General features: G+C 44.9%; 1 protein-coding gene across 4 annotated transcripts in view; it reads right to left on the bottom strand.

Annotated features, from left to right (window-relative positions):
- Phf20 (PHD finger protein 20) overlaps positions 1-23,449 on the bottom strand; it is a 113,489-nt gene that overhangs the window by 5,405 nt on the left and 84,635 nt on the right. For all 4 annotated transcript variants that reach the window (XM_059261756.1, XM_059261759.1, XM_059261758.1 and 1 more), the window contains 7 exons: positions 15,439-15,717; positions 10,877-10,975; positions 9,769-9,933; positions 9,083-9,261; positions 7,044-7,143; positions 4,476-4,671; positions 334-733 (listed from right to left, as the gene is read on the bottom strand). In XM_059261756.1, the coding sequence (XP_059117739.1) occupies positions 334-733; positions 4,476-4,671; positions 7,044-7,143; positions 9,083-9,261; positions 9,769-9,933; positions 10,877-10,975; positions 15,439-15,717 (1,418 nt within the window). The remainder of the gene's footprint in view (positions 1-333; positions 734-4,475; positions 4,672-7,043; positions 7,144-9,082; positions 9,262-9,768; positions 9,934-10,876; positions 10,976-15,438; positions 15,718-23,449) is intronic.

The following is a 23,449-nucleotide window of genomic DNA, read 5'->3' as shown; positions in this document are numbered from 1 at the left end:
GATGTAAATGATACTAAAGAAAAACCTCATTTTTCTTCATTCTATTTTTTCCAAGTTTGAATCAATTTCTCTACTTGACACCTCCTCTCTCTGTCCCTGGACCCAAAATTCTGCCATTTTGTGGGATTTTCTGGAACTAATGACCTTTGGCTAAAAACGGCTCCTCTGACTTTCTGTATCCATCTTAATAGAGAAAAAAACCAAAAACCCTCTGCTGAGCAAATTTAAATAGAGTTCTATTAAGAAGTGTCTTCCACAGAACAAACAGCCTAAGAGGAGGTCTTACAGGCACCTAGCCACTAAGTAAAGAGTAAGAGAAGGCAAGCCACGTACCTTTGGGGAGCAGGGTTTAGGATCACTGTCCGCTCTGCTCCTGTCTTGGTCGAGAGGCCAGCCTAGGCGAGGGGAGAGGGGATCGTCACCGTTCTCACAGAGGGGGTTGACTGTCTCATCAAGGGCAGAGCCTCTCGTCTCTACTACCAGCTTCTGCTCCACAGCAGGGTAATAGGTGCGGGGCTTCTGGTAGCAATGCTCACTGGTGATATACGACTCCTCCACAGACCGGGGCAGGGGCAACGGCTTCTCCACTGCCCCATTCAAAGTTCTATAGCTCGGGGATTCCTCCTTGCTCCTGGTGTCTGTGATGTGAATGTGTCTGGAATGCACTCTCCCTTCTGCAGAGTGCTGTTTCCAGGGCTGGCACCACAGTTGCAGATCAGGATGCTCCCTGCTTCTGTGGGAATGGCAAACAGAGAAACAGTTTGGAGGGTAGCAGGACCATTGCAAAGCTTGTTGACTTACAAGCTCTCTCCCATGAGGGAGAAAGGCCTCTACCTGGAATATCTACCCACATATCATATTGGGATGTAGATCTGCAGTCTCTTAGGAGACCACATCCCTAGTCTCTCACTGCAGCCGCAGTGGGTAGAACGGGACTTGGTTGCTGAGCAGTGAGCGAGCTCAGGCTCCTTCTGGCTTTCTCCTTTGAAAACTAGTGCTATCACTTGTCAGCTACCAGCTCTGCCTTTGGAGAGGAAGTGAACACGTTAGAATGGAAGTGCTCTGTTGGTGTGAAGGTATCCTTTACATGTGGCTTACAGGAGCTGGGGAGACGGCTCAGCAGGTAACGATGCCTGATGCCAAGCTGACAACCTGAGTCTGATGCCCAGAACCACATGGTAGGAGAGAACCAACTACCAATGGTTGTTCTAACCAGTACACACATGCTGTGGCACACACATACATAAATAAAACGCAATTAAAAACAAATGTAGCTTACTAAAAATAAACTAAACCCAATCAACTGCCACAAAAACCGTGGCGTGCAGCAACACTCAATTAGCAAAGGGCAAAGGTGCTGTGGGTGGCTAACTACGCATGGCCATTAATCCCAACATTCTGAAAGACTTTGATGGTTTTCCATTTTCACCATTCCAAAGAAAACAGCGGTCAGGGCGAGTACAGAACAGAGATTCCCACCACACAGCACAGCCTCTCTCTATCTGATGCAGGGGTCCCTGCAAGAGTGCACGCAGAACTCTGTAAAGGACGCCACAGCTCCAGAACCATTCCTCTGGACTGCTAACCCAACAGAGGGTCATTACATCCATTTATCGGGTCATAATTGTAAAGGAGGGAAAAGAACAGAAGAGGAAAAACATGACAATACACTGTTCTCACTGGCAACAAGGACACTGAGAGTTTGCATATTTGTTTTTGGTGGGTGTGGTAGTGTGTGTATGTACATGTGCACATGCTAGGAATTGAACCTAGGGCTTTGAGCACACTAAGCAAGCACTCTACTTATCCTCTCAGCCCTTAACTATCTATCTATCTATCTATCTATATATATATTTAAACCTATCATCATTTTTCTTTTTTCTTTTTTTTTTTTTAGATTTATTTATTTATTATGTACACAGAAGAGGTTGCCAGATCTTATTACAGATGGTTGTAAGCCACCATGTGGGTGCTGGGAATTGAACTCAGGACCTCTTGAAGAGCAATCGGTGCTCTTAACCTCTGAGCCATCTTTCCAGCCCCCCTATCATCATTTTTAAGACTTATTTTTTAATTGCATGTCTGTGCCCGAGGTATGTATGTGTATGCGCATGTGCTAAATGTAAAAACAATTGGTCAGAAGAGGACCTGGAGTTACTGCAGTTGTGAGCTGTCCAAAGCTGGTGCTAGGAACCAAACTTGGGTCCTCTGCAAGAGCTGTAAGCATTCTGAACCTCTGAGCCATCTCTCCAGCTCCCTGGCACACGTGTGCACACGCATACACACACTTCAACTTTCAATTATTACTTTTAATTACACTTATTTATTTTGTTAGGAGGCCATTGCCCAAAGCGTATGTGTGGAGGTCAAAGGACAACAATTCTTTCCTTCTAACGTAGGGGACCCAGGGATTGCACTCAGGTCATCAATGTTGGCTGCCAGCACCTTTACCCACTGAGCCATCTTACCTGCCCACCTTTCATTTTTTAACTACCCAGAACTTCTATTACAACTTTGATCACTAAAAGGAAGAAAGAGAAAGGAGACAGAGGAAGAGACAGACGATAGTAAAGGCAGGTCTAGAGCACAGTGGGGATGACAGTACTCCAGGGCTTCTATGAAAACAAGTGGCCACCAAAAGCCAAAAGCTAGCTCCACAAGACCTACAACTTTTCTATATGAGCAAAACTGTAACAGGGACAGGAGTCCGAGCAATCACTCCCTGAGCAAGCTGCTAACAATGACTCTCCCAGCAGGCTTTTTAAAACTCTGTGTGTGTGTGTGTGTGTGTGTGTGTGTGTGTGTGTGTGCGTGCGCGCCCGCAAAAGAGCACAGATGCTCTCAAGAGGCCAGAGAGAGCATTGATCTCAGAGCTGGGGTTACAGATGGTTGTGAGCTGGCCAGTGTTGGTGCTGGGAACTGAACCTGGGTCCTTTGGAAAAGCAACAAGAGCTCTTAACTGCTGAGCCATCTCTCCAGTCCCTCTGGCAACAGATTTAAGATTCTTTGTCTATGAATCTTGAGTATTTAGAATGAAAGGATAAACAAAATGTGAAATACATATACTACATTTTGCCTTATTCTAATACAATATAGATGAACCTTGAAGATATTATGCCATGTGAAATAAACAAGGGGTAAATACTGCATGATTTTTCCTGTGAGGTATCTAGAAAAGTTGAATTCATAGGGACAGAAAGCAGAATGGTGGTTGCTGGGGCTGGGAAGAGGAGGAGGACCCTAGAGATTAATTAATGCATGGAGAAATCAGTCTTGCAGGATGAAAAGTTCTGGAGACTGACTACATACCAGTGTTATAACTTCCACAATACAGAAATGTACAGAAAAACAACTAAGACAGAAAGAAAACAGACATGGTGTTCATGCCTGTAAGCCCAACTACTCAGGAGGCCAAAGCAAGAACATTCTTTGAGCTCAGGAATTCAAGAGACAGACCAGGCAAAAAGAAAATAAAAGAGCTGAGAGCTGGGTGGTGCCGCACGCCTTTAATCCCAGCACTCGAGAGGTAGAGCCAGATGGATCTCTGTGAGTTCAAGGCTAGCCTGGTCTACAGAGTGAGATCCAGGACAGGCACCAAAACTACGCAGAGAAACCCTGTCTCGAAAAACCAAAAAACCAAAAAGAAAAAAGAAAGAAGAGCTGAGCATGGGGAGGCAGAGGCAGGTGGATCTGTGAGTTCTAGGCCAGCCAGGACTAAATAGAAAGACACTGTCACCAAAAGAAAAAGGAAAAAATAAATAAATAAAAAGGTTTAGATGGTAAATTTTAAATTTGCATTATGTATACTTTACCACAATTTTAAAATCCCTCAAAACTGTACAACCCAAAGATAGCACAAAGCAAACTATAAATGTGTACACCACACCATAGTGACTTACACTGATAATCCCAGTTCTCAAAAGGCTGAGACAGGAGGAATGGTGTAGACTGATGCCAGTTTGGACTACACACTGAATTCTAGGCCAGCCTGGGTTACAGAGTAAGAATCATCTGTCTTTTTTTTTTTTTTAAAAAAAAGCCTGATAAGCTAAGTTTTAATCCCTGGGATGCATGTGCAGTTAAATGAAAAACAAAACAATAACAAAAAACATAAGTGCACACACCGTGTCCTGGTTACTGTATTGGTTACATGGGTTATGCACTAACCGAATTCAATAAGATCTTAAAATAAGTTAACTTAATTACATGTAAAATATTCCTCAATAAAGTCAACTGTTTTACAAAGGAGTGCTTACTACATAATTGATTTTTTTTCTAGGGGTGGGGGAGCAAGGGTACTGGTAATCACACTCAGAGACCCACACATGCTCAGCAAAGCAACAGAACTTTTGGCACAGATCTAAACTTATCAGTCTTAGGGCTGACTTTGAGGCTTTCCACTTTCTCCCCAAAGCTGACTGAACTGAGATCCAAAGCAGATCTCTGCCAAAGCTGCAGGCAGCAAGCACACTTACTGCAAGATGCTCATCTTGAGCTGCAGGCCGTGAAGAACCTCAATCACTTTCTGTACATCACCAAGAAGCTGATGGGTGGCCACGATCTTCTTGGCATTCTGATGGGAGTAGTTCTCTTCTAGAAATGCCAGGCCATGCATATGTCCCCGGCTCAACCACTCCTTGTCATAGCAGTACTTGAAGCCAGGCCTCTGACCTAAAGTGGTGACATTGAGAGAGGGTCAAACATGGCCCGAGGGAAACCCAGGCCGCCCCACTATTGGTCCAATCATCCTAAGTTTCCCTACCTGACTGATGACTGTGTTCATTTTGTTCACAGTTACCTGGCACCTGACTCTATGCCTGCCCTCTACCAGGTGTTGGAGATAAGGTAGGAATACGGCATGGTCCCTTGCACTGGCCACAGGGGTAACCAGAGCACGATTCTGACTTATTTTCCTTTCTCTTCCTCATCTCCTCCCTTCTCTCTTTGCTCCCTCTTCTCTCTTTTTCTAGACAGGGTCTCATGTGGCTCAGACTATCCGCAAACTGACTCTATAGCTTAGACTGGCTTTGAACTCCTGTTCCTCCTGTTTCTACTTGGACAGTTCTGGTGTTGTGGAATATTATTTTAACTATGTAAAGATGTGTTACATTTGTTATGCTGAGAATATTACTTTAACTGTATAAAAGTGTGTTACATTTGTTTATGCTGCATTTGTTTAATTATGTAAAGATGTGTTGCATTTGTTTCACCTTGCCTGCCTAAGGCACCTGATTGGCCTAATAAAAAGCTGAACGGCCAATAGCTAGGCAGGGGCTGGGAGGGAGACACAGTAATAGGAGGAGAGAATGAGGGAGATGGGGGAAGTGGGGACAGAAGCCAGGCAGCCACCAGCCAGCTAGACACAAGAAGCAGTGGAAGTAAGATACACAGAAAGAAAAAAAGTAAAAAGCCCTGAAGCAAAAGGTAGATAAAGAGAAACAGGTTAATTTAAGTTAAAATAGCCAGAAACGAGCCTAAGCTAGGCCGAGCATTCAAAACTAATAATAAGTCTCTGTGTGATGGTTTGGGAGCTGGTTGGTGGTCCCAAAGGAAAAGCCTGGTATATTCTGGGATACAGATGCACACAGTCATGGCCAGTGGATTGTCTCTTACATTTAAGTCAGATTCCTCCATCCTAGACTCAGAACCTTCCAGAGCTTTTGACCACTCACAGAAGAAAAACCCAAACCCTAACTATTAAGGCCCACAGGACCGTTCCTTCCTGCTCTCCTCATTCCCTTCTATGTTTTTCTGACTTTTAGGAACACACACAAAATCTTTTTCTTGGCCTGACCTCTTTCCTCTCGTGAGCCCCTGTCTGAAGCGCCATTCCTCTAGGCCTCTCCAGGTCTGGTGCCTCCCCATCTCAGGTGGGCTTTTTGCCACCATCCAGCACCAAAAGAGCCTTTTCAGATCCCTGCTTACTCCCTCATCACTTTCCCCTCCTGGCTTCACCTGTACACACAGTCTTGTGTTTATTTAACTTGTTTCAACTTTGGTTTTCTGTTCCCAATCCTATTAAGAGCCAGAAGAAAAGGAGCCATCTTATTGGTGGCTGCAGTCCCAGTGCCTGCAGTGTTTCTAATGGACTTATCCAGTGAATGCAAGGCTTCAAGCCCTTTCCAATAGTACCACCCGCCCCTAACTAGACAGATGACAGGGCTCCTTTGCTTTCTCTGTACCCGTTTCCCATCTGTTACATGACAAATGACCCAGACGGCTCCAGGGGCCCTGCTCATTACAAGTCTCCTTAGAAAGGACAGAGAACATAAGCTCAGGGACTCAGCAGTACCTCCTGCTCCAGGAGCTCAGGAGACAGCACTTTTCAAAGAAACTCATTCACTCTTCAGTCACCAGAAAAACCCTGAAACAGGCTGGGCATGGTGGAAGGGACAGCCAAGAGCCATGGACAATCCCTGTTAATCACAAAACCAACTGATCTCCCTAAGGAACTGAGCAAGACACCCATTAGAGTGGAGACAAGCTGTACACGGCCATGCCTTGGCTCTCCCTCTCCAGAGCATGTTTCCCTTCCCAGGGGCAACGATGCAATGGAGGGCAGGTGTACCCTCCAACATCCCTGAAATGCCAAGAACAGAGTCACATGCCCATCCTCGGATTTCTCAAGGAAAGAAGTGCTTCATTGCTGAAACTGGAACAAGAAACCAGCAAAGCCCTGAGCAAGAATGATGGGCTAATTAACTAACTCATGGAGCATTCAACACTGTGGATAGAGTTGCAGCCAGGCCTACAGAAATTCTAGACTGCTGTACCACTTTGTGCTCATCATTTACAGTATCATGTGTGTTTTTCACATTTCAAGAAATGTTCTAGATCAAGGTCAAGCCTTCTGCTAGGCAAACACCTTCACACACTCTCACTGCTGAGTTTAGGAGAGCTGGCCACCAGGGGCTTGCAACAGAGGTGAGGAGAGCCACCTAGCCATCAGCCAAGACATCCACCAAGAGTACAGACAGGAGTCGCGAGCTGCTGTGCAAAGAAGAGGTTACATACTGCTCACACCCTGGCTCCAGAGTCTCTACCTGGAGGGTCTTGGCAGACGTAACAGGTGTATTTTTCGGGCACATTTTCTTCCAGCAATCCCATGCAGACCCCGTGCTGCCAGCACTGGCATTCTTCACACTGTGAAAATTAAAGAAGCAACAGAACTTAGAACGTAGGAAACTCCTAGAAGCAGGGCCCACTTACTGGGAGTGAGGGGGAGAGGAGATGGGAGGGAGCACTGACTTCTGCCCAACAAGGCCACCACTGACCACATGGAGCTTTACCCAAGTGAGAGGAGATGGGAGGGAGCACTCCCTACTGACTTCTACCCAACAAGGCCACCACTGACCACATGGAGCTTTATACATAAGTGAACAAATAAAGTTAAAAAGTCCTTAGTTCTTTAGTCCCAAGAGCCACATCTGAAGTGCCCATATGAGGCTATCAGCTCTGGTACAGGCCACTAACATAAAGAACATTTAGATTGTGAGGTGTGGTGGAGCATGAGGCTAGCCTCAATTATAGAGCGAGACCGAAGCCAGCCTGAGATACTTTAGAACCTGTCTCAAAACCAAAATTTAGATTAACTGAATAGTACTGACTCCAGACTGACTGATGCCACGCCCATCTCTCAGCTTCTACTGCCAGTCAACTGTGAAGCCACAGCCCTCATTTCACACCAAAACCAACTGCAAAAGGATAAGCAATACATGCATAAGGTGGTTCTGGCTTTTTTTTTTTTTTTTTTTTTAAAGTCTTTCAAGTCAGAGTTTCTCTGTGAAGCCCTGGATGTCCTGGAACATGCTTTGTAGACTAGACTGGCCTCAAACTCCAGAGATCTGTCTGCCTCTGCCACCTGAGTGCTGGGTTTAAAAGTGTGTGCCACTACCACTTAGCTAAAATATGTATAAGGTTCTTAAACGAAATCTCCAAAGTTCTAGAAGAAACCACAAAAGTCTACACTTAGGAAGCAGAGACATGGTAGCATGTGACTGTAATCTCTATTTAGGAAGCAGAGACAGAACAAAGCAAGTCTGAGGACAAATGGGGCTGGAGTAAGACTCATTAGTTTCATCAGCTTGAATCTAGACTTGTGAAAAGTCTCTTAACAAGGGATTGTCTAGATCAGTTAGTTTGTGGGTCTATATTCGGAATTCTCTTGAGTAGGTAAATGGAAGACCCTCCCACTGCAGGTGGCACCATTCCCTAGGCAGGGAGTACTAAACTCTGTAGTAAAGAAAGTAAGCCAAGCACAGCATGCAGGTGTTAAATAGTTCCACTCTTCTGATACCTAATGCAATATGATGAGCTGGCTTCACACTCCTGCCACCATGCGACACTGTATCCAATCTACCCCTCTAGACCTGTGGTCCAAAGCAGTGTCTCCCTTAAGTTGCTTTTGTTGGGATATTTTATCATAACAACAGAGACTCTACCTAAAAAACTATCAACTAAAAGGATAAAACAGAGAAATTCAACTACATATATTAAATCAAGTCAATTTCAAAATCTGAAGCCATCTACATAAAATCAAAGAAACAAAGAAACCAAACCAAGGGGGCTGAGCCTGTTCTTCCTAATGGATACAGACTATACAGAGTATTAACGTGTGGTGGGCGGCCAGTCCTTTCATTGGGAGCACCTGCTGTCACCAACACACACAGACAGTAACAAGGAACACCAAGTACCAATGGCAGACAAATTACAGAAGCAGACTCCATTTCTTCAGGCTACAAGGGAAATTTATGTCAAAGAGAAGATGAGTCCACAAAGAAGACTGAATTGTCATGGTACGGTCTGAGTCCTTGATGTCCAGCTCCTCACTGTGGGACCATCGGCAAGGCAGCCCATGTCAGCCTCAATGACTCCTCTCTCATTCTATTTACAGCCTAGAATTCTCAGAAATCTGAACTAAAACACAAATTCGGTCTGCTGCTGTGAGTAGTGTACACTGAGGGCTGCTGACACACACACACACACACACACACACACACACACACACACACACACACACCATGCTGGCCTCACATTCTCTTGGATGATCAGTTTATCTTCCTCTATCCTGTGTTCTACTTGCCTGAATCATGAAGTCATTTTCCTCCTGGACTTCACAGATGCAACGGACCACCTCAAAATCATAGCGGTCATCACCATCAAGCTCCTCATCTGGGTTGGTGGTCACATCGACATCTTGACCATATTCCTCATCACTCCAAAGAAAGCTCTCGGAAGAGGACTCGCTCAAATTCTCCTCCTCTGGAAGGAAAGGGAGGGCAACAGTCACTGCTCTCAACTCACAGATAACGTTTCTGCACACCACACTTGTCTCAGCCCTTCCTCCAAGGACTTCTAGGACCTGGGAGAAGGACACTGCTCTCAGGACTTGTTATGAGAACAGCTCAAATGATGCATGCTGTCTGCCAAGGGCTGAACTACATGTCCTCATTCCTCTAAGGAACCACGAAAGGGCTCCCAGAATCCCTGAGCTCACTAGCAGAAGAGTAACTTCTTGTGAACCACACACACCTAAGGACAAGTTTCCTAACTGTCCCCAGGCAGCCAGGACCTGGCTTTCACCATCTCTGTCCACAGCCACCTTAAGAGTTCTGCATACCATAGGGAAAGAGGCAGAGCCAACTGCAGGGATAAGGCTAGACCTTGGTGCCTGACTCCTTACAGTCACCGAGGCCTTCCTCTGCACCACACCCATTGGTCATGTATCACACACTTTCTGACAGGTGACAGGTGACAGTGAGCTCTTACCACATGTCTTCAGTTTCCCTTTATGGTTTCCATTATCTGAGCCATGGAGCTGCGGGCTCATATGGACCCCAGGCTTGTGTGAGGACCCACACTTGGTGACAGCAAATGCTTTGGGTGGAGAAGGTTCCTGGGAGGTGTCACTGATATCTTCACTGCAGGGACATTCTACAAGAACAGCATCAGGCACAAATGAGCAACCCCAGGCACCATCAGGCATCCCAGAAGCAACCCAATAGGAAGCAGCCTGCAGTTCAAAGAGCTCAAAGGCCTGGAGCAGTACCCCATGGAGAGAGGGGAACGCAGTCACTTCCTCTTCTCCCCGCCCTTCCTTCTTTTCTGGTAAAATGGCTTTTGTAAGACAAAAGGGACACTGAGAATAAAACATGGAATCTCTTTAGCACCCAAGGATGAACAGAGATTTTTTTTAAACACTGTTGTGATTCAAACACACTTTTCAAGAATAAGCATTTCTGGAGAGTTGGATATTTAACAGTTATGCAAGTAAACTACGAAGACCAAGCACATCTGTGATCTCAGTGCTCGGGAGGCTGAAGTTGATAGAGAGTCTGAGAGCAACCTGAGCTACATAGTGAGTAGTTCTAGGCTAGCCTGAACTAAAGAGTAAGACCATGTCTCAAAAAATTCAAAGAAAAAAAAAGTTACTTATGTAAAAAGCTATTCCTGTGCAGATCCATATACCTCCCTGTGGCACGGCACACTGGCTTATGCAACAAGTAGGGAGGCATTTATAAAGGCCAAACCTTCTGAGATTTGGTTGAGGGGCCAGCAAGATGCCTCAGTGGGAAAAGAGATTTGCCGCACAAGTCTGATGATCTAAGTTTAATCCCTGGATCCCACAATGGAAGGAGAGAATCAGTTCCCGAAAGTTGTCCTCTGACCTCCACATGTGTGCTGTGGCACATGCACTGTGGTATGGGGACACCTTCACTTACACACATCATAAATGCACATGCAATAATAATAAACTCAATCTCTTCAAGTGTTCTGCCTCACAATCCACACCCTCTTCCAGGGTCCAAACTGAGCCCACAAGCCCTGGGAAAGGCCTGCTGGTCATTCTAAGTAGGGAAGCCTCCAGGGAAATTACCAGGCTTGGTTTTCTTTTTCTTTTTCTTTTTCTTCTTTGGCTTCACTCTCACGAGCTCTTTGAATTTCTTCTCTTTATTCTTTTCCTTCTCCTTAGCAGCTAGAATCAAACACATGTTCAAGAGTTGTTACTTTAGTATTTTGTTTTCTGTTCTAAGATCTTATTCCTTTCTTAGTAATCAAGTATGCACAAGACAAAAAAACTAACACAGTTCCTGACCTGGTCCTGCCTTGGAGAGTCCGTCCATCCCTGCTCCCAGGAGATACAGAGTGGGGAGCCGGTGAGACCACTCTCCCCTCACCAGGCCTTTGGGTCTGGGCTGCTGCCTGGGAGTGTGAATGAGTCTGGGTGAACTGTGCAGAGCTCATTTACTGTATGTCCACAGCTGCTTTCCCGCTTCAGCTGCCAAGCTGAGTAGTGAGGACAGAGACTTTAAGGCCCTGGTCCTTGATAGGAAAATTAGCTGATGCTCAGGAGGCAGAGGCAGATGGAGCTCATAAGTTCAAAACCAACTGGTCTACACAGCAAGTTCCAGGCCAGCCAGAGCTACATAGGGAGACTCTGTCTCTCAAATAATAATAGTAATAATAATAATAAAGTTCAAGGCCTGCTAGGCTACATTGTGAAACTTTGTTGGGAAAAAAGAAAACTTGTATACAGAAAAAATAAACTACAATCTATCTGCTAGAAGTCTTGGGACATGAACTCTGTGCACTGTTCCCCAAATGGGAACTACAAATGGACACAGATCTAATGCTCGATATGACCCCTCTCTCATCCCCAGAACTGCAGACTTCTCCTTTCAATTTATCCTTGCTGGGTAAGTAGACACCGTGTCCCCAGAGTCTCGCTACTCTTCTGCTACTGTGCAGCATCTAGCAGGTGCCCAACCTGTGGCCCTTAGTCATAGGCATCACAAGAAGCTATGAATGCAGCCCAACATTATCTGCAGACGGCAATGTCATGTTGCAGTGTCACAAAGTTGGATACCCTTGAATTCAAAGGAGTTTGTCATGCCCCTTCAACTGTAGTAAGAAAAGGTAACAGTTAAGTTACATTGATTTACCTGAATTATGTGCTGTCTCTCAATCCCTTGCCCCTAAAATTGTTATTTTTCTGGCAGTGCTGGGGATTGAACACAGGGCTTTCTGCATGCTCAGCAAGCACTCTGCCACTGAGCTATATTCCAAACCCTAAAATTTCTGTTTTTATGTTTCCATCTGCAGTGTGATATTATATGGAAAAGGAACCTCTGGGAAGCATCTGAAACCATGAGCATAGGCCTTCCTGGTGGGATCAGTGTCCTCCTAAGGAACCAGAGATGCATGTGAGGATGCAAGCAAGAGATCCTTCACCAGAGCCGCACTAGTGATACCTTCATCTGGGAATCCCCAGCCCCTAGAACTGTGGGAGAGAAACGGCGGCACACGGGTGACGGTGGCCCATTCTCTACTACACGAGTCCCCAGGACTGAACTCTTGCCATCAGGTTTGGCTTAAGTGCCTTTCCCACTGAGCCAATTCCCCAGCCTTCTACAGAGGTTTAACCTAGAAAGAGTACCATGGAACGGAAGAGAAAGCAATTCGTTCCTGCTTACTACTACCTATTGCTGTTCTCACCTGGACCATTTTCTTACCCCGGGAAAACCTTGGCTTTAGACTAACATGAACCTTGGGGCACCAGAGTGCTATTTTCGCTGCATTGTTTATTGTAGTGCTAGACAGTTTGCTGGCAGGGATACATCCCCTCTCTCCTTAAAGAGCATTAATATCCCTAAAGACTCAGTGTTTGGCTAGGTATAGCACATATCTTGAATCCCAGCTGAGGCAGGCAGATCTCTGTAAATCTCTATAGATCAACACGGTCTATAGAGAAAATTCCAGACCAGTCAGCACTGCATAGTATGACGCTGTCTCAAAAAAAGCCAGTGTCTGACCCTAAATATATCAAGTATTGCTCAGAGAAGAGAAATGAACTAGCCCTTTGCTTCTTTGTTCCAGAGTACTCACAACCATAAGCATAAGCACTTCCCAGAAGAGGACTTAGGTCTCTTTAGCAGGGTCCAGGCCAGAGCATGGCAATAAATCTTAGCAAAGTGAACAGGCTAATGTAGTTTAGCCTGGAGCAATGCTGACTCCAGTACTGGGATCCCCTGCTCACAGTGAATGATCTCTGCTTTTTAAAAAAAGCAGGCATGGGCTCTGGTCCTCAATCTAGACACAGTCCAGCTTACACAAGCCAACTCTGAAAAACAGCCACCCCTGCTGGGGCTTGGGCAAGACGAAAGTAAAGCCACCAGGATGGGGGTTGCCTTATGCTATAGCTCACACAGCTACTCTCTTTCTAGGGGCTCCTTGACACCTGGTCTTCCCTGGGCAGGTCTTTCCAACTCAGCCTTTAGTCTGATCAAGTACAGCCAGCTGAAGGAAGAAGAACTACACAGGCCAGTAAGTTGAATACTATTGGCCACATTCACAGCTACTAGGTACCTAACATGTAAGGCTAGCTTGTATTGATTTCTGTTTCTTAAGTAGAAAACACGTGATGGTTTTTAAAGACGGACTTCTAGGAAAAACATATAAAGAAGTCATGATTTTTATGCAGATGACACACTAAAATGGTTAAGTCATATGTCCACTACACAGGATATGTTCTGAGAAACTCATCCTTAGTTAATTTCACTGTGTAAACATCACACAATGTGCACAAACTCCAATGGCTGCAATGTCACAGACAATATAATTTTATGACACTATGGTCATATACATGGTCTGCCATTGACCAAATTGCCACAAGGTGCTATAGGACTATTTTGGATATACTAAATATACTATTAAAAACACTATTTCTTTTCATGTTTTTAAAATGCGGCTACTCAAAATTAGTAAACTGCGGGCTGGAAAGAGGACTCAGTGGTTATGAACACTAACTGCTCTTCCAGAAGACCTGAGTTCAATTCCTAGCACCCATATGGCAGCTCACAACTGTTTTTAACTCTAGTTCCAGGGGTTCTGACACCCTCACACTGATAAACATGCAGGAAAAACATCAATGCACATAAAATAAAAATAAATCATTAAAAAAAAATAGGAAATTGCACATGTGGTTCAGATTCCTGGTGAGTAACACAGCACACACGAACAACCTTACCTGACACATTATGTTTTCCCGTACAACAAAAGACTGCCCTCTCACCGGGGCCAGGGATCTTAGATCCCATGGCCCTGTCCCGCTGTCCCAAAAAAGTCATCTTATACTCTAGACACTAGCAGGTATCCTAGATATTCCTAGATATTGTATTTAATATCAGAGCTCTCTCTGTGTGTGTGTGTGTGTGTGTGTGTGTGTGTGTGTGTGTGTGTGTGAGAGAGAGAGAGAGAGAGAGAGAGACAGAGACAGAGACAGAGAGACGGCATCCATACATGTGTGCTCGCCCTCGCCCTCGCCTGTGTGTACAGACACCAGATACTGATGTTGAGTGCCTTCATTCACTCTCCCATTGTCTTCTGAGACACAGTCTCTCACTGAACATGGACCTCACCATTTGGCTAGGCTGGCTGACCAATGAGCCTCTGAGATCCACGTCTCCTCCTCCCCAGATCCACAGCTCTGGGATTGCAGCCCCACACCACTGCACCTGGCTTTCACATGGGTGCTGGGGAGCCAGACTTGGTTCCCACAGGCACAGTCCATGTTTCACCCCTGAGCTGTCCTCCTAGGTCAATACCTACACACTTCAGTAACAAAGAGCTAACCAAAATAAATCAATAATGCCTATGTGGCGAGAGTGCAAATTCAGATGCAAATGACCTAGAAGATTGTGGGGTTCATTGGAAATCTGTCGAGTATAGAGGTGCACTTCTGCAGTCCCAGCGCTTTGGAGGCAGAGACTGAGAAATTTGGAACTCAAGAGCATTCTCTTATGCCAGCCTGGGCTAAATGAGACTCTGTCTAGAAAAACAAAGTAATTTATTGCAAATTCATTAGTCATTCTGAAATACCCTTGGAAACATAATTTTCAATTTCATTAAGTTTTAGAAGAAACTTCAAAAAGGGGGTGGAGGTTTTTTTTGCTGAGGCAGGAAGAGAGACTTGGTGGTGGTTGTACCGGTACATTGTGGTTTTCTGTACTAAGCGGTTTCTAGAAAGCATCCTGAGGTGCAGTAAAGGGTCAGAGGGTTCACACCTGCCACCAGAAACAGACAGACTCAAGGTCACTTTTACATTTTTTAAACTTCTGTCCTGATAGGAATGGGACACGTGTCTGTGGGGTAGCATGGTGGCATCCATCTGTCCAAGGGCCAACTTCTGCTGGTCTTAGAGCTCCTTTGCGTGATGGTCCCCACTCATCATCCTGGGAGCACCACGGCCTTCACAGTAACTCCCTCAATGTCACATGAACAGAGAGAGGCAGAGCTTCCTGGTTCCTTGAAGAGGGCTTCAATTCCATAATGTAACTCCCAAGAACCACCGCCTCTACTGGACCAGTCAACCTATGGCAGCTTTCCATCTAAGAAATGTCAGAGCCCTCCCAGGACACACCACAGAACCAAGATACTCACTTGGGGAGCTGGCAGAGACTCGCTTCCTGGTCAGGCTCTCCTGGCTGGCCTTGTCAGGCACTGCAGAGCCCCGAGTTTGCACATGCCTCTTCCCTGGGCTCTCCTCTGGCTCTGGTGATTTCTCCATCCCGTGGAAATACTTCATATGATAGTGCAGCAGTTTAGCCTTGCGGAAAAATTTCAAACAGTCCACAACTTTGCATCGAAACTTGTGATCTAGGTCCACAGATGGCACATTCAATGTCACAAAGTCATCTGCTTTCTTCAAAGTATTTGGAACTGTAAAAAAAGAACAAAAAAAAAAGTGAAGAACCCTGGACTGTGCTGGCTTTTATGGAATGCACATCAACACACAGCCAGGAAAAGTGCAGTGGCAGGGAAACCCCGCCCAAGACATCAAAACACACTGCTACCTTGCAAAGCACTGTTTGGAGAGAAGGGACCCAACATGGAGGAAATAGTCTTGACCCAGTGTTAGAAAGAGGAGACATACACATCATCTGAAATAGCCTTAAGTCCTCAGGGTTCACAGAGCTTGGGCAGAACCAGGGAAACATTACAGTGGCTCGTGGGCTGGACCAGAGTTAAATTCACCATCATCCTTTGCCAGTCTGTGTAGACAGAGCCAGATGTCTCTTAGGAAACCAAGGGGACTTTACAATAGCATTTGTACAGAGCTTTGAGTTTACTAAGCTTTGAAATGTCACCATATACTAATTTTAAACAACCTAAATACTGCAAACAAATGCACAAAGCAACCAAGCAGAGGGACAAGAGAGCATGAGAACCCAGAGGACTCAGGGAGCAAATTCCAACTTGGAGCCTCCCACATTCAAACACGCAGAGGCTAACAGTCCGTAATGTGCCAGGATGGAGTAAAGCTGTCACAGGGTCTTCATATGCCTCAGAAACTCAGTTCAATAGCTGGGTGTTAGGAGTGGACACCTGTTACTGGAGTACTCGGGAGGTAGAAGACAGGCTCAAGTTCAAGGCCAGCCTGAGCTACACTTGCAGAAGAACCAGTGCAGTTCCCAGCACCCACATGGTAACTCACAACCATCTGTAAACTCCAGTCCCATGGGATTGGACACCCTCTTCTGGCCCCCTTCCCCCTGCATGCATGTGATACACAGATAAAAATGCAGGCGCAACACTCAAACACATAAAAATATGTAAATACTTTCTTAAAGGAAGGAAGGAAAAGAAACTGTCATTAAAGGTCTCCCTTCAGAGTGTCATCAACCCAATGAGAGTAATTATCTTTTACACTCCAACTCTACTCCTGAAGGGACTTTTCTTGAGGCATGTAAATTTTCCCTTAATGCTATGACACACTTTCTATTAGAAATAGGTCACATGCTAAATCTCTGGTAAATATCATGATTACTTTGGCCAAAAGTACCATCAAAAGAAAAAAAATGTTTAAATCTTAAATTCAATCTAAATTAAACACTACATTTCAAAAATCTTCATTTCAAAAATCTTCATTTCAAAATTGAGTTGGAGCAGTGAATGCTGTTATATAAAGAACTTCAACAAAAAAATTACAAATGAACACATGCCAAATAAGAAGGCCTTCAAAACATTTTCTGCCCGTGCTCGGAAACAAAGAAGATCCAAAATAGCAACAGGAAAGAGGGAAGGTAATGTGAAGTGAGATGGGATACATGCTGTTCAGATATAGAGCTCCAGAAAAGGGCATCAGTGAAGAATCCAAAATTCAAACCTCTAATCTCACTATGTAACCCAGGCTGGCCTTGAACTCATAAATATCATCCTGCTTCAGCCTCCAGAATGTAGCAATTACAGACATGAGCCACCATATCTGGCACTAAAATTCTATATTTAAAAAAAAAATCTAAGTGGTGGTGGCGCAGGCCTTTAGCATTCGGGAGGCAGAGCCAGGCGGATCTCTGTGAGTTTGATGCCAGCCTGGTCTACAGAATGAGTTCCAGGACAGGCTCCAAAGCAACACAGAGAAACCCTGTCTCGAAAAATCAAAAATAAATAAATAAAGCAGTAACACTAGCCTTTTGGGAACAAGGACAGGTGGATCTCTTCAAGCTTGAGACTATCCTGGTCTATATAATGAGACCCAGTGTTGACTCAGAACAAACAAAAAAGACTTCCTCCCTCACAAGTGTATGCTCATGCATAAACATACACTTACACACCCCAGGTCATCTAGAATTTCCTCCTCATGGATCTATTAGGTTGAACCATAAAAAATTCTCATTTATGTAGTTTTTAAAATTATTATTAAATGTTTTATGACTGTTTTGTTTGCATGTATGTTTGTGTATCACATACGAGCCTGGGACCTGTGGAGGACAGAAAAGAATGTTGGGTCCCCTGGAACTGGAGTTAAGACAACTGTGAGCCTCCTTGTGAGTTCTGGGAGTTAAAGCTAGCCCTCTGGAAGAGTAACCAGTACTCTTAAAAGTCAAGGTATCTTCTATTTCTAAAGGAAATATTGGCTAGTTCATATGGCTCAACTTAATAAGCCCCTTTCACAGTCTTTCAACAACTACCTCAGACAACTCCAATACTGCATGAACAAACATAAGGTCAAAGTGCATCAAAGACTGCCAGCAACTCTCTGCAGGTGACGAGATCAAGCACAGGCATGATGAGCCTCAACATTCTTGAAGTTTGTTTGAAGCTCTAGGCTGTGATCCACTTGTTTGTAATAGAAATGCTGAATGCCAAAATAGTAACATCTTTGAATTAAAATCTATGGACTGGAGAGATGGCTCAGTGATAAAGAGCATGAACTGCTCTTGCGGAGGACCCAGGTTCAATTCCCAACACCCACATTAGGCCTGGGCTTTGGTGTGAAACCAACTGTAACCCTAGCTTCCGGGAATCTAACACCCTCTTTCAGCCTCTGTGAGCACTGCAGTTACATGCACAAGCACATTCATGCATATACACTCTCGTGGACACACACATGTGTATACACACACGCACCACACACACACACACACACACACACACACACACACACACACACACGCAAATAATAAAATAACAATTTAAATGTGGGCTAATTCCACAAAGAATTGTCATTCTCACTAGTCAAAAGTGTGAACCCAGCTAGATATGGTAGAATATGCCAGTAATCCTAGCACTGAAAAGGCTGAGGTAGAGGACTGTGACTGTGAGGCTAGCCTGGGCTACACTACATAGTAAGATCTTGCCTCACAAAACAAAATACAATAAAACAAGGGGCTCGTGTGGTAATTTGGTTGTTAGAGTACTCACCTCAAATGTTTTTACCTCCAGCACTGAACACGCGGTACACACCTGTAACCCTAGCACTCAGTAGTTAAAGGCAGGAGAATTAGAAATCCAAAAGCTATCCTCAGCTACATATGGAGTTCAAGGTCAGTCAGTTGTGAACCACCTCCTGACCCTGTAAGTTCAGGGTCAGAAGGCCCTGTCTCCAAACAAAACTGCATCCTTGCACACACACTACCAACTACATAAGGCAAGCAGCAAAGTGGCTGTGCAGCCATAGTGGGCCTCCTAGCTGGATGGTCTGTTCAAATCTGATCCTCCAACTTACTTCCCTTGCCTCAGTTTACTCATGTGCAGAGTGGAGATAATAAAGGCAATGACATCACTGAGTTATGAAAATTGAATAAATTATATGCCAAGAGTCTTTGAGAGGGCTGCCTGGCATTTAAGTACACAATAAATATGGGTACTGTTACTCTACAGAATTATTTTGTACTTATGAGCAGCTGTTTTGGAATTGACCAGAAGTGTGTCGTCGTCCCCGCCCCATCCCCACTGCATAATCTCACCAGCTCACCCCTGTATTAACTACATATCAAAGCTGCCTCAGTCAGTCTGGTTCTTCAGTTTCTTGCCTATGAAAGTGACAAATACCATCATTCCAAAGAGTTGGAGAGTTAAAGATAACCTACGCATAAAGCAGGGGACTGATAGACGGAGATGTTTTTCCCATAAGCAGGCTCATGAGTCTCTAAAATTCGGATGGAGATAGCTATTGTAATTATCAACCAAATGTGAACTGTTTCTTCAATCACCTCTTGCACATCCTGGCTAGAGGATAGACTATCTTGTAAAGCCTTCAGTTTTGTCAACATATTTCTAAAAAAGTAAAATCCAAAATAAACCACAAAACTCCTAGTGTGCCCAGCCAGCAAAATCATTACCCCCACTTTCGGAGCATCTTTTATTGGGACAGTGAAAGTTTTTTTGGGAGGAGTGGTGGAATCTCTTATCTATCCCAGGCTGTCCTGAAACTCACCTTCTGAGTGCAGGATTAAAAGCATGTGCCACCATGCCTAGCTATAAAATGTGTGTGTGTCCATGACGGGTAAGGTGACCTGCTGACGTCCCACACAACCTAAGTCAGAAGCTCATTTTTTAGTAAAAGGGAGACCTGTAGGGCCCTGGAACCCGTTTTGGGTAACTGTTGCCTTGCTTGCTGACCTTGATCTTGATCTTGATATCCTCCCTATGCTAATTCCCTGCCAGGTTCTACCGTCCTGAATGCTTAAGGGAAGTTCCTTGTCTGTGTATCCTGCATAATGGGAGCTAATGGCTTAGATGCAAGATTGTAAAACATCTGTAGCGAACTTCTGCATTCCAGGGTTCTCCCATTGTGCTGTAAGCCTGTATTTAAGACCTCTTCCCTCCTTCAATAAACAGCATGTGTGTGTGTGTGTGTGTGTGTGTGTGTGTGTGTACACGTGAATACATACATATCTTAAATTTGTAAGAGTGTCTTGCCTGCATGATTCATGTGTACCATATTCCTATCTGATACCCATAGAGGCCAGAGGAGGGAGTTGGATCCTCTGGAACTGGAGTTACAGTTACAGGTGGTTGTGAACCACCATGCTGGTGCTGGGAATGGAGTCCAGGACTTCTGCAAGAGCAGTGAGTGTTCCTAACTATTAAGCCATCTCTCTAGCTCCATTTTATGTTTTTAATACAGATTCGGACTGGATGTATCTCAGTGGTACAATGCTTGCCTAGCATGCATGAAACCCTGCAGTTGACTAAGGGGGATCCTACAGTGTCAATACAGGTAGATCCACAAAGAGATGAGAATGAAAACTCAGTTCAGATTGATTTTGTCAACCTGGATCAGACTTTGGGAAGTCTAATACCAGGCGGTTCTTTGTCAGCGTATTTAAAACACAGTACAATTTCGGAAAAGATTTCCAGATAACAATCATTCCCATCCCAGGTACACAATAAAGCTTAAGGTATAACTACTTATAAATTCCTTTACAAAGTACATGTGACCATGAGAATGGGTTCTACAGCTAAAAGGTATAGACTCTAGTGTGGTCTTTAATGGGTAGTAAAGAGGTCAGCAGGCTATAATATACATGTGGCATCTCCTCTAAGGATGGGTCCCATTAAAGATGAAAGTCTAGGGAGGGAGAGTCTGAGATATTGGGGGATTTAGGTGAGGTCTGCCTCCACAGACAGCAAAAAGGTCCTTAACAATATCCACTCGGAGCCTTCTTGGCTGGAAAACAGGTATTTTATCTCCTCCATTGAGGAGAGGCCCCTGTGTGTTTAACATTCCTGGTTTCCCTAGTGATCTGTGGGTGCAAGGACCTTTGTGCCCCCAACATTTGACTTACAATACAATTTTTTTTAAAGAGCAAAACATAAAACCACAAGTCAAAGTATATCTCAACTTTCCCAGTTTTATGAAACTTGTCTTAGTTAGGGTTTCTATTGCTGCGATGAAACACTATAACCAAAATACAACTTGGGGAGGAAAGGATTTATTCTGCTTACACTTCCATATCACCGTTTATCACCAAAGGAAGTCAGGACAGGAACTCAAATAAAGCAGGAACCTGGAGGCAGGAGCAGATGCAGAGGCCATGGAGGGGAGCTGCTTACTGATTTGCTCACTATGACTACTCAGCCCATTTTCTTATAGAACCCAGCTGCGTGTAGCTCCGGTGGAGCTTGGGCCTGCAAGGCCACAGGCAAGTGGCTTTTTTTATGAATTCCTGCCCCACGTTGGGCACCAAATGTAGATGAATTTCTAAAATGGTCTTATTAAATAAAAAACATGGAGCCAAGTATAGGGGGTGAAAGCCTTAGATCAGAGAAAGTCACCAGTCAACCTTACCTCACCAACTCCTTAGCTTCCAAAATGCGAGTTACTTCCTATCTACTCACACTTTTATTGCCTTGCTGTTCTGCCCTCTTATTGGCTACCTTAGCCCAGCTACCTCACTAGCCTAGGGATGGCACCACCCACAATGGGCTGGATGCTGCCCCTTCAATCACTAATTAAGAAAATGCCCTACATGCTTGCATACAGCCTGATGTTATGGAGGCATTTTTTCAATTGAGTTCCCTCCTCTTATATAGCTCTAGCTTGTGTCAAGCTGATACAAAACCAGTCAGCAAAAAACTATATGGTAAATTACAATTACACCTAATGAACTCTGCCTGATTGTTTTAGTCTAAGACCTTGGTAACTTTTTTTCTTCAGTTTTGGTTTTTGGAGGGGGATAAGTTATTGCTATGTAGGATAGGCTACCTACAAACACCAGACTTCCTGCCTCCACATTGCAAATGTTAGGACTACAGGCCTGCACCAATATACCCAGCAAAAACTTTGCAATTCTTACTGTGCAAAACTATATATTCTTAGGTCTTTACCCAAGTCAATGAAAGAAAGTCCAGTAGCTAAAGAAAACCCTCACAAGAGCCTTCAGACCAACATTAACCAACCATGCAATAGTTTCCTGAGTCAACTCAATTTCATCTTTACAGCCTACCAATGTCCTAATCATATCTCCTTATTTATGAGCAGATTCCAAGAGGGTGTAGTCTGACTATCTGCTAAATTGGGACACATGGGACCTGACAGTCTACCACTCTAGCAAACTTCTGAAAAGATAATAAAGTCAGTTCAGCAAGATAAACTGCCCCCCAAATCAAAATCCCTGATTTTTCTTTGTATTTGAGCAGACAATGGGACAGATGGACTGCCAAGAGAAGCAAGCCTGGCACCTGGGTGCCTCTGAGTGGTGGCAGTGCCAGGATCACATAGGCTATGGAAAAGACACTGCCGGGTATCACTAGGACAAAGCCACTAGCCAGCCAAAGCAAGAGCTCTTTCCAAGGACGGAGGCGCTGATAAGGCCGAGTGCATATGGGAGTAAGCATCAAGAGATGGACCATCTGAGCATTACAAATCTTCAACCCCTGGCGTCCAGGCAGCTGGTGGTCTTCACTCCCCTGTGTGATTCTTCCATCCCACCCCTCAACCTGAGCAGCATCCTGAGTCATCTCTAACGCAATATGGCAAAGGCGGCGGCGGCGGCGGCGGCGGCGGCGGCGGCAGCCCCTGTCAGTGAGGCTGTAACACCAGCTTCCTGGCAGACAGTCTCCTCTGCCGGTTTAAAAAAACACAGGCCGTGTTCTGAGCCACTTCCCAGAGGCCAGTGTACAGAGGACCCAGAAGTGCCAGCAAAATGCCAAGGCTCTCAGTCACCATCTTCAAGTAGTTGAAGACTGGAGTCCTCCCCTGAAAGCTTTCAGATGGGAGCCCAGCCCTGGACAACCCCTGGCTGAGTCGTCCACATTGACTATGAGAAAATAAAAATATTGCTGGGCGGTGGTGGCGCACGCCTTTAATCCCAGCACTCGGGAGGCAGAGCCAGGCGAATCTCTGTGAGTTCGAGGCCAGCCTTGGCTACCAAGTGAGTTCCAGGAAAAGGCGCAAAGCTACACAGAGAAACCCTGTCTCGAAAAACCAAAAAAAAAAAAAAAAAATTTGAAGCCTGGATTTGGAGTAATACTATTACAGAGAATGCAGAGTGGGATCAGCGGCCTTCTTGTTTCCTATGTACTTGTATGTGTACTTACATATGCATGCATGTGGTCCCCGAAAGCTAGGGCCATCTGGATTCCTTCCTGCATGCAGAACAAGGGTTTGGCCAGGTCTATTTTCATCTGTGTCCTCTGGGGAGAGAGCCAGGGCTTTCTGGCT

The sequence above is a fragment of the Peromyscus eremicus genome, chromosome 4 (genome assembly GCF_949786415.1).
Source record: "Peromyscus eremicus chromosome 4, PerEre_H2_v1, whole genome shotgun sequence".
Lineage (NCBI taxonomy): Eukaryota > Metazoa > Chordata > Mammalia > Rodentia > Cricetidae > Peromyscus > Peromyscus eremicus.
The sequence above is the reverse complement of the archived record's forward strand: the minus strand, read 5'-3'. Positions and strand labels throughout refer to the sequence as shown.